The sequence below is a fragment of the Sus scrofa genome, chromosome 9 (assembly GCF_054392235.1).
Source record: "Sus scrofa isolate SSC_HxYL_T2T_F1_AM1 chromosome 9, Sscrofa_HxYL_maternal_Yorkshire_Landrace_v2.0, whole genome shotgun sequence".
In the NCBI taxonomy this organism is placed as follows: domain Eukaryota; kingdom Metazoa; phylum Chordata; class Mammalia; order Artiodactyla; family Suidae; genus Sus; species Sus scrofa.
The window spans coordinates 32,721,637-32,739,043 of NC_139391.1; the positions used below are offsets into that span (position 1 = coordinate 32,721,637).

The 17,407-nt window shown below is 34.7% G+C and overlaps 1 protein-coding gene across 38 annotated transcripts in view; it reads left to right on the forward strand.

Moving 5' to 3' along the window:
• CEP126 (centrosomal protein 126) overlaps positions 1–17,407 on the forward strand; it is a 106,353-nt gene that overhangs the window by 16,722 nt on the left and 72,224 nt on the right. For 37 of the 38 annotated variants that reach the window (XR_014815113.1, XR_014815125.1, XR_014815108.1 and 34 more), the window contains exons 3-4: positions 6,442–6,587; positions 11,619–11,730. Coding sequence is in view for 14 of the 38 variants with exons in the window: in XM_084975805.1 (XP_084831931.1) it covers positions 6,442–6,587; positions 11,619–11,730 (258 nt within the window). In the remaining 24 variants the exon portion in view is untranslated. Of the gene's footprint in view, positions 1–6,441; positions 6,588–11,616; positions 11,731–17,407 lie in introns of those variants that run through there. The other variant, XM_084975820.1, reaches the window with a different exon arrangement.

Genomic DNA, 17,407 nt, shown 5'->3' on the forward strand with positions numbered 1-17,407 from the left:
AAGATTTCTTACAGTATATTTGAAGAGACAGCATATATGGGTATAAATAGTTGTTTTTGTGTAAACAGCCCCAACATCATAGTAGTTGATAGTGTTGTTTGGATCTTCTATATTCTTACCAATATCTGTTATCTTGTTGTTCTGTCCTTTATTAAGGGGGGGGATATTATACAATATGCAACTATAATTGCGGGTTTATCAGTTTCTCCCTTTAGTTCTGTTTTTGTCATATATCTTGAAGATCTGTTATTAGGTGCATACCCATTTATGATTTTATGTCTTCCTGATGAATTGACCCTTCTATGATTATGAAATACTGTTTTTTGTCTTCTTTTTTAAAACCTACTTCATCTGATATTAATATAAATATAGTTGAATAAATTTCTTCTGCTTTTCTATCCTTTTGCTTTCAACCTGTTTTGCTGTGGTCCTCTTAGGTCTTGCTTTATATCCAGTCTACCAAGTGTTAGTATTAAAAATTGTGGAGATGTGTGAAGGGGCTGAGATTTTTAACCTGCTTGCAAGCTAATGATTTAGTGTATCACAATTTCATATATATATTGTGGCAGGCTAAAAGAAAAACATAAATCCCTAATCCAAAGACATAGATTTTTCCTTAGGAAAAGCAGTAGCCAAAGCAATATTTTGTGTCAGTTCCCCAGCTTCCAGTCCCCAATAGGCAGTGCAGTGAGGGCCAGATAGTATTTACAGTTGCAGCATGGGGTTCACTACAGAGTAGGAACCAGAATATTTGGAATGTCTGATCTTTTACATGGCTGCTTCCCATTCTTCCCAAATGAAAGGGGGTGGTGAGGGAACCTTATCTTTACTGTGGAATGTAAACAAGGAGAGATTTCTATCTTTACTGCCCTAATTGTCTCCAGGAAGAGACTTCTCTAAGCTTTACAGTCCTGGAATGTCCCTTTATACAAACATGTTTTTAACTTGGCTGTAAATGCCTTCACGCAGACCTGGACTATGTAGAAACATAAAATATTCATAGAACATTATCTCCCAAAACCAAGATTCTGCCTTTTAAATGGAATGTTTAGTCCATTTACATTCAATAATTGTTGAAATGGCTTGATTTAGGTCTGTCATTTAACTTTGTTTTCTATTAATTCTATGTTTTTTCTATTGTTTGCCTTTTCTTCCTTGCCTGTCTTCCTTTGACTTAGTCCCAATTTTTTTTTAATTTTGCTTTTTCAGTGACTCTCCTAGGGATTAGTATATGCATCCTTAACTATTTAGAGTTAACAGTGAACCATTTCACATAAAATATAAGAATCTTTCAACATTACAATTCTTTTACCCTACCCTCAGCCCTCACATCCTTTATCATTTCTCTTACATCTACATGCATGTTATAAACCCACAATACAATGTTGTTATCTTTTGTATTAGAGCGCGCCTCAGTTGTCTTTTTAACACTAAGAGAAGAGAGAATTACATACTCTTTTCCATTTACCCACATAATAAGTATGTTTCCAATGTTCTTTATTTAATCATATAGATCCATGTTTCCATCTGGTGTAATTTCCCTTTAGCCTAAGAATTTCCTTCTTATAGTGCAGGACATCTGGCAATAGATACGCTCAGCTTTTGTTTATCTGAAGATAACTATTTTGCTTGCTTTTTTTTTTTTTTTTTTTTTTTCCTGGCCACAACCACAGCATGTGAAAGTTCCCAAGCCAGGGATCAAACCCGAGCCACAGCAGTGATAGCACCAGATCCTTAACCCACTGTGCCACAAGAGAACTCCATTGCCTTCATTTCTGAAAAATAGTTGCACTGAATATAGGGTTCTGAGTTAACAGCTGTTTTCTTTTAGTGTTATAAAAAAGCTATTTTTGTCTTCTGACCTCCATGTTTCTCACTGAGAAGTTAGCTGTCATTCATAGTATTGTTCCCTATTATATAAAGTGGTGGTTTTTTTTTTCCTATGACTACTTTTAAGATTTTATTTTCGTCTTTGGTTTTCAGTAGTTTGACTAAAATTGCCTAGGTTTGTGTTTTTAATATTTATCTTAATAGGAGTTCACTGAGCTGCTTTTATCTGTAATTTAATATTTTTTCACCAGATTTGGGAAATTTTAGGCCATAATTCTTCAGATGTTTTCTGCCTCCTTCTCTTTCTCTTCTGCTTCTGGGACTCCAATTACACATGTATTGTACCATATACACATAATAGTGACCACTTATCACTTAATGACCCACAGGTCACTAAAACTGTTACTCATTCTTTTCCCATCTTGTTCTATTTTTCAGATGATATAATTTCTAATTAATCTGTCCTCAAGTTTACTGACTCTCTTCTCATATCTCTAATCTGCTGTGACAGATTAGAGATATGAGAAGAGTGACTTTTTATTTCAGATATTGTACTTTTCAACTCTAAAATTTCCATTTATTTCTTTTTTAAAATAACTACCATTTATTTCTTCATTATATTTTTATTTTCCTTTAAGTGCTTAAGCTGTAAAAAGTTCACACACATTTGCTATTCTGCATCTACTAATACAAAACCAATGTTAACATCAATTATATTTTATCTTTCTTACAATAGTAATATGATAATTTTTGTAAAATTAGATGAAAACTGTGTTTTCCTTTGATCTAATAGAAGATTATTTAAGGAGTTAAATTAATCCTTTTATAAGTCTTCCTAGTTTCTAACCTGGCTTCCTTGTCCTTAAGTTTTTGCTTGCTGCAAAAGCCCTTCCTTCTTCAGAAAACCATACTGTCTACCAGCAGAGTCTATTAAGATGACTATTAGTCTGATGTGTCCATTGAGCACTTAAGATGTGACCAGTCCAAATTGATATGTAAAAATACACTTAGTACAAAAAAGTATATGAAATATTCTAATAATTTTTACATTGATCCATGGTGAAATGATAAATATTTTGATTATATTGAGTTAAATAAAATACTAAAATTCTCCTGCTTTTCAATGTGTCTACTAGAAAATGTAAAATTAAATTCTCCTTACATTTATTTCTAGCGGACAGTGATGATAAATTGTATCTTAGTATAGAGAGGTTTAGGAGTTCAGTCTGATTGGACAAAAGAGCTTACAGCTGCACTTGCATTGTCCATCACATACAGTTGAGAAAATACCCTCAATATCAAAGGCCTGGGGGGATTTTTATTTTTTATCGTGATAAAATATACATAACATAAAATTTACCATTTTAACCGCTTTTAAGGGTATAGTTGTGACATTAAGTACATTCACATTTTTGTGCAACCCCACCATCATCCGTCTCCAGAACATTTTCATCTTCCCCAGCTGAAACTCTGTACCTGTTAAAAACTAATTCCCCATACCCTTTCTCCCTCCAGACCCTGGCAACCACTTTTGCTCTTCCTGTCTCTATGAATTTTACTGTTCTAGGTACCTCCTACTAGTGGAATTATATAAGATTTGTCCTTTTGTGTTTGGCTTACTTTACTTATCAGAATGTCTTCAGGTTTCATCCATGTTGTAGAATGTGTCAGAATTTCCTTCTTTTTAAGGTTGAATAATATTTCATTGTATATTGATATTACATTTTGATTATCCATTCATCTGTCAATAAATGCTTGAGTTGCTCCTACCTTTTGGCTTATGCTGCTATGAACATAAGTATACAACCATATATTTGAGCTCCTGATTTCACTTCTTTTAAGTATGTTCCCAGAAGTAGAATCATATGATAATTCTATGTAATTTTTTGAGGAATTATCATACCATTTTCTCTAGCAGCTGTTCATTTTACATTTGCACTAGCAAGGCATAAAGGCTTCCAATTTCCCCATTTCCTCATCAACAATTGTAATTTTCTGGGGTTTTTAAATATATGATAGCCATCCTGATAGGTGTACAGTGGATTTTGATTTGCATTTTCCTAATGATTAATGATGTTGAGCATCTTTTCATGTGCTTGTTGGAATTTGTTTATCTTTGGAGTAATGTCTATTCAAATCCTTTGCCATTGTTTAATCATGTTATTTTTGTTGTTGAGTTCTGGGGGTTCTTTATATATTCATTATATCAATCCCTTATCAGATATGTGATTTGCAAATCTTTTCTCCCATTTTGTGGATTGCCTTTTAACTGTTGATAATATTCTTTGGTGCATAAAAGCTTTTGATTTTGATAAAGTCAAATTTATTTTTTCTTTTATTGCCTATGCTTTTGATGTCATGTCCAAGAAGCTATTGCCAAATCTAGTGAAACTTTTCCTCTATGTTTTCTTCTAAGAGTTTAATAGTTTGGGTTCTTTTATTTAGGTTTTTTATCTCTTTTGAGTTAATTTTTGTATATACTGTAAGGTAAGGATCCAACATCATTCTTCTGCACATGGATACTCAGTTTTCCCAATACCATTTACTGAAAAGACTGTCTTTCCTCAAGGACACAAGGTTTTGGCACCCTATGGAAAATCATTTGACCATGCAAGGTTTCTTTCTGGGCTCTCAAATATACTCCATTCACATATAAGTCTGTCTTTATGCAAGTACCACACTACTTTGATTACCATGGATTTATAGTAAGTTTTAAAAGCAGGAAGTGTGAGACATCCACTTTTGTTCTTGATCAAGATTATTTCAGCTATTTGGGGTCCCTTGAGATTTCATACACATTTTAGAATAGATCTTTCTATTTCTATAAAAAAAATGAGATTTTAATAAGAATTGTCACTTTGGATAGCATCAATAGCTTAACAATATTAAGTCTTCTAAACCATGAACTTGGGATGTCTTTGCACTTATCTGTCTTTTTAAATTTCTTCCATCAATGTTTTGTAGTTTCAGTATACAAGTCTTTCACCTCCTTAAGTTTATTTCTAAGTATTTTATTCTCTTTGGTAATATTGTAAATGGAATTGTTTTCTTAATTTACTTTCCAGATTGTTCATTTTAATGTATAGAAATGCAGGTGATTTTGTGTATTGATTTCATATCCTACAACTTTGCTGAATTTGTTTAATAGCGCTAATAGTGTTTTTGTGGAATCTTTAGAAATTTCTACACATAATATCGTGTTGTCTGTGAAGAGAGGAAATTTTACTTGTTTCCAACGTAGATACTTTTTTTTTTTTTTTTTTTTTTTTTTTTTTGCCTAATTGATCAGTGCTATGTTGAATCAAGTTGTGAATGCAGCCTTCCTTGTTTTGACTTGGGGGTACTCTTGAAGGAGATTGTCTTGGGAGGTAAAAATCTCTCCTACCTGTGCTGCAACTCCCACTACCTGCCACCTACCACAGAGGTTGGACCACTTGAAGATCTATAGTCCTATTACCCAAAGTTATAGTTCCCTAAATCTGAGTTATTTAAATTAGAATAATGCTCCAACCAATAGAAAGATGCTTAATAGTAACATATGGCACTAAAAATTTTAAAGCATTCTCGTCAACTTCCCCCGCAACTCCCTTTATTACCAAAGGTCACTGGAGATTTCCCTAAAAGTGAGCTGTAGTCGTGCTTCTTCATTTTTCCCATTTTCCAGAAGATAATTATAAAATCACTAAACATATACATTTTTATGAAAAAAATTAATTCTTTGAGATTAATTCTTTGAATATAGACTCAAATGCCTAGAGGCAATTGGAAATAAATGAAATAGGAAAGTTAAGAAAAATAGGGAATGGTAAGAATCATAGGCAGGTGTTTATAACCATATGTGAATAAGAGTCCAGGGTTGTCAAATCTTTCATATTTTTAAGTCAGGCTGAGAATCAAGATTTTGATGTAAATTTTCTGGATTTTTTTGTTCTTGTCATTGCTTTTCAGGGCCACATGTGCATGGAAGTTCCCAGGCTAGGGGTCCAATCAGAGCTGCAGCTGCCAGCCTATACCATAGCCACAGCAACGCCAGATCTTTAACTTACTAAGCAAGGCCAGGGATCAAACCCTCATCCTCATGGATACTAGTCAGTTTCGTTACTGCTGAGCCACAACAGCATCTCCAGTTGTCTGGATTTTTAACACAGTTCAGGTGTAACATGACTGCCAGTTTCAAACTTTTGGTCTAAAAAAAGAGAAATATTGAGTATTTTCCTGGCTACTCCATAGTTTGCAAGGCAGCTTCTTTTACCAGTGAATTAATTCTTCACACTACAGAAAATAGTGTAGCTTCTTAGGAAAGATTTTTTTCCACAGCAGGGCTTGGGAAATAGAAATGTGAAGTGTGTGCAGGCCTGCTCCAATTAGAAAGAGCCTCATTATAGACCTTCTCTTAGTTGCAAAAGACCTAGGTAAGGTTCTGAAATTACCACTGTGTATTTAAATGCTTAGTAAAGGGTCTTTTTTATTTAAAACTTGTTTCTAAGTAATCAAACTTTTGAAATATGGAAACATTATTATATAATAAATGCATTGTTTTGAAACTATTTTCTGTGTGGAGATTTTTTTTTACTGCCTAATTCTGTTATCTATGTTATGTTTTAAATATAGAGCTTTTGAGGAAAAACGAAAAGAACAAGAAGAAAGAGAATACCAAATCAGAGAGCAAATACTTCAACAAAGAAAACAGAAGTTTGAAGAAGTTACTGAAAAATTCCAGCGTGCCCATATTCCTCTTTCACAGCGGAGGAGAGCAGGTGCCTTAATTTCTAGAGCAATATGAAAACAAAAAAGATAATTATAAACACACTCAACTTGAGTAAACAATCAAATGACAAGTTAAGGAGCCAAGTGGAAATTCAGGCTTAAAAAGATCACTATGCCTTTTGAGTAATAGGACTTTAACCAAATGAAAAATTTGCAATTTGATTTAGGTTTAATTTGAAGAATTAATATTTTGTTACTCTACTGGTAGATCTGGAAAGCTCACAAGTTTAATTTTACTTCATACTGGCTTACAGTGTTTTGTCTTTTTAAAACTAATTTAAATAAAACTGATTTAATATAAAAGAAAATTTAATATTCAGGTTTAGTAAATTAGTTTCACATTCATTTTGACATTTTAGTCAAATTTTTGTTCGAATTCATATTTGAGAGACTGGCAAAATATAAAAAAAGTCCACAGAGTTACATAATCCAACAAATTATGACCAGAACCAATTAAGAATTTTAAATGATTGTTTGATTCTTCAGTATCACATCTACATTTTTTTATGTCTTACATAGTAACACAGAATTAGCATCAAAATGTCAAAATGTCCTTTTTCTTCTAAAGGAAAAAGACAAGCAGAACCTTTATGTGTTCAGCAACACATTGTACTCAGCCCTGGGCTAAACTGAGATAATGAGATACAGAGAAATCTAATTGTACTCTACTATTAAAGATCTCACAGCTTATTTTGGAGATGAAAGTAATATGAACAATTAATGTCAATAAATGGAATTATAATTGCTATGGTAGCAGAGAGTGTAGAGAACTATGAGAGCACAGAGGAAAGAATACTAAACACATGCAGGGACATCAGGGATCGCATCCCTGGGAAAATGTCTTAATTCGAATCTTGAAGAGTAAGCATTTTGCCAAGCAGAGGAAATTTTAATACATCCCAGACATAAGGAATAGCTTTTGCAAATAAATTATTGTATTGCAAATCTAAAGTGTATCCAAAGCATAGGATGGGACAAAAGAGGAGAAAATAATAGATATAAGACTAGAAAAATGAGTGGGAACAATTCTCAAAGAGCTTTGTATACCATGCTAGGAATTTCATATTTATACAAAACATAGTACACTTAAATTTTTTTCAACTGGAAAGGAAGCCAGTGAGAGATCTTACTGAAAGAACAAGATTTTACTGAAACTAAGGGCAGCTAAGTAGCACTGCTAAATACAATGATAGCTTAAATATGATACAGGTTTATGTTTCTTTCATGTAATGTGAAGTCCTCAGGAAGACAGTCAAGAGCTGATTTGATGATTAAGCAGTGTCACTGGGAACCCAGTCTCCTGTCTCTCAGCTCAACTATCCTCAGTATGTGGTTAATAGCTTCACCTTCATGATCACATAATAGCAGCTCTAACTCCAGATATCATGTCAATGTTGTAGGCAAGAAGAAGGAAGAAATGTAAAGGACAGAAAGATGAGGGTATACCCTCTGTTTTCCTAGAAGCCTCCTAACAATATAGAATGTGTTGCTAAGGAATAAAGAGAAAAATAGATATTACATAGGAAACTAAGGGTTTGTGCTAAAATCAGATTTATTTGTTAGAAAAATAATTATAGATAGAACATGGAAGGTGAATTAAAGTAAAGATACACTTAAGTTGATAAACTAGTAGGAGACTATTTCAGTATTTAAGGCAAGAGGCGTTAAGCTGCTACATTAAAGTACTGAACTGGATATAGAGATAGGATGTAATATATTCAGGACAAAGATTTAATTACTAATTTATCAGGAGTCCTGGAAGAAAGACTAGAACAGTACCCTCAGGACTTAGCAGAGAGCCTCACAGGTTTATAGCACTCAATAAGTGCTTTTTTAATTAATTAATTGTTTTGGTGGATTATAATATTAATCAAGGTTACAAATAATGGAGGAAAATCAGTTTAGAGATATGAAAGATCATTTATTAACTTTGATATTTGAGCCTCCTATGGTTCATGCAAATGGGGAAATCAAATCAGCACCTAAAAATATGTATCTGAAACCTAAGAAAAAGATATGGAATAGAAATTATATTTAAGAATCACTGATGAATAGATACATAGTTACTAAAGGAAGCCATGGGGAAAGGTAAAGGAAACCATGGGGAAAGGTAAAATAAATATTGGGTATAAATTGCAGATTGAGAATAGGGCCTAAGATAAAACCATAATGCACACTGGCATTTATTATAAGTGGAGAAATAAAAACTAAGAATGGATTTTGAGAAGTTATCAAGGAAACAAAAGCAGACAAAGAAAATACTGAGCAACAGGCCAAAAAAAAAAAAGTTTTAACAAAGAGGAAGTAGTCAGTTGTGTACCACTGCCTGAGCGTACTTCATCCATAGGTATTATTTTTCCCAAAGGGTCTAGGTACAGAAAGTCAGGAGTTTTAGTAAAAACAAATGACATACATATTCACTCAATGGAATATTATGCAAATATAAAAAATAATGGGGAAACTTTTTATGGACTGATTTGGAAAGATCTTCAGCGGAAGTAAATTAACCATGAAATGGATAAGGTTTAAGTTTCAGGAGCCCTCACTGTCATAGCCCCTAATCTAATTTTATATTAGTAATTTTGCATTATTTTTTCTCTATGACAGCTTCTAAATTGTATAAGCATTATACTCTCATAGAACCTGGACCTACCCCTGATTTTCAGAATAGTTATTAAGTATAAAAACAAGGTCTAGATGAGTACACATGATATTCTTCCTTCTGTATAAGAAAAGGCGAAAATTAGAATATACACTTAGGGAGATCAAGTTGATGCAGTAGGAGGACATGGAATTCACCTTCCCTAGCAAACACATCAAAATACATGTACAAGTGGGAAAAGTCTCACTGAAAACTAAATAGAAACCAGCAGAAAGACTCCAGTACAACTAAGACTAAAAGAAAGATCCACATGGAATAGAGAAAAAATGGAAGAATAGCAATCAGGTTGGAACCTGTGCCCCAGGGAGAAGACTCAGAGAAAAAGGAAGAAGCAGTAATGGGTGTTTGTAAATTGACCTAAGTTAGTTTTAAAGGTAGTTTTTAAGTTCTCTTTGATAGACAACAAGTGATGAAGTTTAATAAAAACAAGTCTCAGACTATAATCTAGCACAAATAAACCTTTAACATTTCACTAAGCTCAGTAAAGTCCCAGCACTCTGTCCTTTTTTGGTGCTCTGACTATAGCTTATGTGAAAGATCCACTCAGACTTACACAGTCACGTTCCAGAGACAAATTTGTGCCTCTGACATGGGGCATTCAGAAATGTTCCTGTATTAACAGCTGATTCAAGACTATTTAGAAGTAAAACTTCAATGCCAGCTGTAAGGATAAAAGCTGTAGGTCACCCTAGATTCTTATTCTCCATTCATACAAGGATAGGGAGTAATTAAAATATGTCTACTAAAGTCCACTTATTTTGAATATCTTTAATTTCAACAAAAGAAATTTTTAACATTCATCAAGCTATACAACGGGCCATTAGTTTTATCAACAAAAAAGTCATTGTGGACCTTGATTATGCTAAGTAGAGAAGCAATCAAAATCTAAAGCTTGATAGTATCTGCCTCAAAAGGATTGGTCCTTTATGATTAGAATATCCAGCAAACCATCCTATAACATTATATTTTTCACTAGTATATTATACAGTTATTCCTTGACTCTATAGAGTTCAAGTGCAGACTAGTCCATACATAATAATATACTGGTTTTGCTTAAAAATTTTAAGGTAAACAACAAACATTACAATAGTGGGAAAATCTCATTTCATATGGATTTTTTAAAGGAGAAGAAAGATTGGTAGTGAAACCAGAGAGTTAATTGTAATATGTGGTGGGAGGAAAGTAATGACTCCTCATAAGAGGGCTGCAGAAGCAGTATCTTTAAAAAGCAGCTGTATTTCACCTAAAACAAGGAAGTGTATACCAAAGTACACAGTGGAAAGTTTGGGGGAAGTGGATACATATGAGAGATAGGGTTGGATTAGAGGTTGTGCACTGTGGTATGTAGATGAGTGTTCATAAAGTGTATGTCAATGAACCAGTTACTTAGCTTTTCATGCTTCAGTTTCTTCAGTTATAAAATGGAGATTCAGATAGCATCTGCCTCATAGGCCTTAGTGCCTAAATTAAATTAGTTAATACATATGATGTGCTTAAAAATAATGTGCATAACAGTAAGTGCTCAGTAAATGATAACTGGTGTTGTTTTGTTTTTTCTTTTTAGGGCCACTCTGCAGCATATGGAAATTCTCAGGCTAGGGGTTGAATCAGAGCTGCAGCTGCTGGCCTGTGCCACAACCACAGCCATAGCGACGCAAGATATGAGCCACATCTGCAACCTATGCTGCAGCTTGGGGCTATGCCAGATCCTTATCTCACTGAGCAAAGCCATGGATTGAACCCACATCATCATGGATACTCTGTTGGAGTCTTAACCCACTGAGCCACAACAGGAACTCCAAGTGGTGTTTTTATATCTTCATAAGAGTATTTATAAATTTTGTCAAAAATTTAAGGACTGTGAGATCAGATATATTTGAGTTTGTATGCTAGACCAAAGAGCTTGGAGATTTCTCAGAGTTTCACTTCTCCAAATAAATATCCTTAGAATTGGTAATGAGAATTTGGGGATTTCTCATTGGGGAATTAGATACCTAAATTTAAAATATTTGTACAATTCTAGGTGTTTCTTTTGTGACTCAGTGGGTTAAGAATCCAGCTAGTATCCACGAGGATGCGGGTTTGATCCCTGGCCTTGCTCAGTGGGTTAATAATTCAGCATTGCTGTGGCTGTGGCATAGGCTGGCAGCTGCAGCTCCAGTTTAACCCTTAGCCCAGAAACTTCCATATGCCACAGGTGCAGCCCTTAAAAGAAAAAAAATACAGATTTATACTATTCTAAAAAATATTTTTTATGAAAGTTTTAAGGTTGTATTTTGTCATTGACCAATTAAATTATATATAGAGATTGTTTAAGATGAAGTGATTCTTTACTATTTGATCTTTATTATGCTCTTAGTTTTTCAAAAATCAGTTCCTCCATTAGAAGAGGCCCTCAAACAAATTCAGGAATCCACCTTAAAATCAGAAGCAAACCTTCTCTCTTCACACAGACCCATAATAAATTGGAGGTAAGTAATTTATGATTATCATGTGTAATTACTAATATACAGTAATAAAATTGCTTTGCTGAGTTTGTAGCCCTTTCCCTCAGTTCCTCCTCACCTCTGTTTTAGAGTTTACTATTTTATTTTCACACGAATTGAGATAGAGTAGTATATAAATTGCTTCAAGAGTAAGTAAAAATTTTAATTTTGTGGTCTTTGCTGTTACAGTGCTGCCTATGTTGAGTAATACTATATGGAATCTATCACAAAAACTGTTTAAAAATATTGATATTGGTTATTCATCTTTACTGAGAGGAAAAAAGTGTTTTGAATTAAAGTGATATAAATTTAGGTAAAAGGGGTAGAAGTGGGATTTTTCCTCACTGAAAATCTTTCCTGGATATCTTTAAAACGCTAACATGCCTCCTGGTTCCCCTCCAGGTTAGTTTAAATGAATCATCTTGAGCAATAGAACCGACCAACCAACCAGAGTACCCTCTGACATCCTCTGTTTTCCATTTATTTATTATAGGTGTTTCTTGATCCTACTGTGTACATCGCAATAGATCGGGCTTTGTAAAGGGGATATAGAGAAGTAGGATATTCTAAAATTCAATCCCTAGATTATAACATAGGAAGTGAAATAATGTTTCAAAAAGCATAGAATAGCACCAAATGTGTAATGATAATAATACTTAATATTTATTTATATAAAGATATCTATAATTCATAGCTAAGTAATATTAACATTTACCTGTATATAATGTTATTTACTAAGGTCCTTCCATTTTTAGAATACCTGTGGCAGTTAATTACCTTGATCAGATATAAGAACAATTAAATTCATTTTCTCAGTCTTTATTATAGTTGAAGAAAGACCTAGAAGACTCTTCAGCAAAGCTTTGAAGAAAATAGGAGTTAATCATGAAACAAGTGGGTAGATGGTACTCCAGACAGAGAGATTAGCATATGGAAAGCCCAAGAGTAGTAGAAGGAATGATGTGTTCTAGTAAGAACATAGCTTAAAAATAGAATGCAAAATACCAGTAGCTTCACTAAATATAAGATTGGAGAGGTAAATGCATCTGTGAACTGAAGAACAGAAACTTTACCCTGAGAGTTTAAGAGGAGTCAATGAAGGATTTTAAGCAAATGGGTAGCAAGATCTACTTTTCTTTTTAAACATATCATTTATTTAACATAAGGTGAACAAGTGTGGATTATTGATTGAAAGACAACAATGCAGGAGGCTATTTCAATATATCTACATGAAATTACATGGGCTAGAGGTCAAGAGAAAGATCTAGGCTTAAAATTTTGAAACCAAAACAGTGGATGAGATCAGCCATGGAGATTTATGTACTATGACAGCAGAACTAAGATAGAATTCTAAAGAATAGCAACATTTAAGGAAGTGAAAAAAAGAGAAGTTTACAGATAGGAACAGAATGGTTGATATCAGTCTACATAGAGAGAGGGTGGAACTAAGGAAGTAAAATGTTTCATGGGGGAAAAAATTTTATAGAGATCAAATGGCTTCTAGGAATCAGCAACAAAAGTTGTATTAGAATACTGGCATAGGAGTTCCCGTCGTGGCGCAGTGGTTAACGAATCCGACTAGAAACCATGAGGTTGCGGGTTCGGTCCCTGCCCTTGCTCAGTGGGTTGACGATCCGGCGTTGCCGTGAGCTGTGGTGTAGGTTGCAGACGCGGCTCGGATCCTGCGTTGCTGTGGCTCTGGCGTAAGCCGGTGGCTACAGCTCCGATTCAACCCCTAGCCTGGGAAACTCCATATGCCACGGGTGTGGCCCCAGAAATAGCAAAAAGACAAAAAAAAAAAAAAAAAGAATAATGGCATAAAACGTGACATTTAAAAGGAGTGATAGAACAATAGCCAGGGGGAATGTAGGGCAAAAATAGGGCTTTTTCCTTTAAGAAGAATTTGATGTTATCATTTCTAAATATGGATGTCAAACTGATGATTAATGGAATTGCAGTCTAGAAAGGTAGAGAATAAAAATGTGAAGTGTTGTAAGTACCTATTATGTGCTGCATGTTGATTAGCAAGGGTTGTACATAGGAATGAGTTATGACCCACTGCCCAAGAAGGGCGTACTGTGTAATGGTAGTTACATCATAAGACATAAGTGGTACCATGTAATGTAGACAGTTAAAGAATTACAAGCAAAGTAATGAAGAAGTACAAAATTTAAACTTGAGAGAGAAGACTTAAAGGATGAGCACAAATTGTCTATGGAAGTAGCATAGATTGACTTTAGGCATGTTTGGGTCTACAATGTTGTTAAAAGCACAAACACCTAAGGAAATAGAACTTGTTCAGAGTAGCAAGAGTGTAGTACATGTTGGTGGAAGGACAGTAGAAACAGTAGCTAGTAGAAATGTAGTTTGAAATCAGATGTGAAATGCTTAAATGTCTAGCTATGAGGTTTTAACTTTATTCTATAGCTAACAGAGAACTAGTGGAGGTTTTTAAAGCAGGGAATAATTAATTCTTTTATTATTATTGAAAAGATAATTGGTATGATTTTTAGAGACTGAAAGGAGTGGAGAGAAATTAGAAGCAAGGAGACCAGAGAAAATTAATGGGAAAATTAGGGATAGGTCATTGTTGCCTAAGTTAGAATAGTACTGTTTTGTATAGTAATAAAAGGATAGATAAATGAATAAAAATATTTTGAGTAGTTAGAAGGAAAGGATGAGAGAGAAAAAAAGAATAAAAGTGGCTCTTCATAGCAGAAAGGAGACATAAATAAGAGTTTGATAATATTGATGAAATAGAAGTATAAGAATTAGAGTATGGGAGTTCCTCAGTGGCTCAGTGAGTTAAGTACCCTGCATTGTTGCTATGGTGCAGGTTCAACCCCTGATCTAGGAACTTTCACATGCTGCTGGCATGGCCAAAAAAATTAAAAAGATATATTTAAAAAAAAAAAAAAGAATTGGAGTGTGGAAGGTGGGAGATCAAGATGGCAGAGTAAGAGGACATGGACATAAGCCCATCTCTCCTGACAAACAATTCAAAAATACATCTACATGTAGAATGATTCTCATGGAAAACTAACTAGAAACTGGTATAAGGACTCCTCTACAACCAAGGTTGCAAGAAAGATACACACATAATCTGGTTGAATGGGAAGAAAAACATCAAGTAGAGACCTGTGCCTCTGGGAAGGGACTAAGAGGAAAAGAGATATCACACAAGCAAACACTCACCCTGGAGAGTGAGCGGGATGAGGCACAGACTGGGTGTGCTAGTTCTGGAGTCCTAGGCATCGGAAACAAGCCCCTTTGGCTGCTCGAAGAATTACTGGGACGTATAGAAAGGCTGGAGAAGCCTGCTCTCCACTCATGAGGAGTGTGCAGGTGTTAGCTTGCCACCAGGCAGAGCAAAGAAAGGTCTGCCCTAGTGGCTGTGACCTTACTATTCTCCCCAGTTAGAGCAGAGTAAACATCAGTACCCCCTCACTCCAGACCACAGCTTAGCACTGGATCTAGGGTGGCAAGGTCCTGGGAAAAGATTCAGTCTAGGGATGCAAAGTCAACAAGGGGGCCCAGAGTGTGGTCCAGGAGGCACAGTGTCTATTATTGGCGTTTATTCAAATAGGACCCCAGAAGCAGCCCAGAATTCTTGTGGCAGTACAGCTACTTAAACTCACATGACCACCATAAAATGCTCCCCAGTCCCAAAAGGCAAACATGCCACCCTACCCACTCCACACCACAGCCTAGTACTAGATCCTGGGGCAACTACAACAGGGGAAAATCAAGTAGATATAATTATGGTTTAAGACATATGAACCCTGTGGTAACCACAAAGTCAAAAACCTACAATAGATACACAACAACAAAAAAGAGAGGAACTCAAGCATTTTGTAAAGGAAAATCATCAAACCACAATAGGACAAATAAAAAGAAGAAATGAACAGAAGAAAAAATGCTGATAAAATGGCAATAAGTAAATACCTATCAATAAATTACTTTAAATATCAATAGACTAAATGCTTCAATCAAAACACATAAGATAGCTGATTGGATAAAAAACAAGATCTTTCAATGTGCTGCCTACAGAGACTCACTTCAGACCAAAAGACACACAGAAAGTGAGGTGATCAAAAAAGATATTTCGTACAAGTGGAAATGACAAAGTGGGGGTAGCAGTACTCATATTGGATGATACAGACTTTAAAACAAAGGCTATAATACAAGACAGAGAAGAGCATTATGTAATGATAAAGGGATCAGTACAAGATGACGATATATACTCTTTAACATATTCACTCACACCCAATATAGGAGCACCTAAATATAAAAGCAAATACTTACAGACATAAAGGGAGAAATTGACAATAATGCAATAATTACAGGAGACTTTAACACTGACATCAATGGACAAATCGCCCAGAAAGAAAATCGATAAAGCAACAATGGTCCTAAATGGCACAATAAGACTAGTTGGACTCAATATTTGCAGGATATAACATTCAAAGACAGAGAATACATTCTTCTCAAGTGAACATGGAAAATTCTCCAGGATAGATCACATACTAAGTCACAAAACAAGCCTCCACAAATTTAAGAAGATATAAAATATATCAAGCATTTTTTTAACTAGAAATAAACTGCAGAAAGAAAAACAGAAAAGAACATACACATGGAGACTAAACAACATGCTACTGAAAAACCAAGGTTTGATGATGTAAAGAGGAAATCAGAAAATACTGCAGGACCACAAAAGGCCGAAAATTGCCAAAGCAATACTGAGGAACAAAACAAGCAGGAGGCATAACTCTCCCAGACTTTAGGCAATATTACAGAGCCACAGTAATCAAGAAGTGTGGTACTAGTACCAAAACAGACATACAGACCAATGGAACAGAATAGAAAAGCCAGAAATAAACCCAGACACCTAAGGTCAATTAATCTTTGACAAAGGAGGCAAGAATATAAAATGGGGAAAAGACAGTCTTTTCAGCAGTGGTGCTGGGAAAATTGGACAGTGCATGTAAATCAATGAAACTGGAACACACCCTCACACCATGCACAAAAATAAACTCAAAATGGCTTAAACACTTAAATGTAAGACAGGACACCATCAAATGCCTAGAGGAGAACATAGGCAAAACATTCTCTGATATCAACCTTACAAATGTTTCTCAGGTCAGTCTCCCAAAGCAACAGAAATAAAAGCAAAAATAAATCAATGGGACCTAATCAAACTGACAAGCTTTTACACAGCAAAGGAAACCATTAAAAAAAAAAAAAGAGTTTATTGAATGGGAGAAAATAGTTTCAAATGATGCAACTGAAAAGGGCTTAATCTCTAAAATACACAAACAATTTGGCAAAAAAGCCAACAACCCAATTGAAAAATGGACCAAAGATCTAAATAGACATTTCTCCAAAGAAGATATACTGATGGCCAACAAGGACATGAAAAAATGCTCAACATCACTGATTATTAGATAAATGCAAATCAAAACTACTGTGAAGTACCACCTCACACCAGTCAGAATGGCCATCATTAATAAGTCCACAAATAACAAATGCTGGAGGAGGTGTGGAGAAAAGAGAACCCTCCTTCACTGTTGGTGGGAATGTAAATTGGTACAACCACTATGGAAAACAGTATGGAGATACCTTAGAAATCTATACGTAGAACTACCATATGATCCAGCAATCA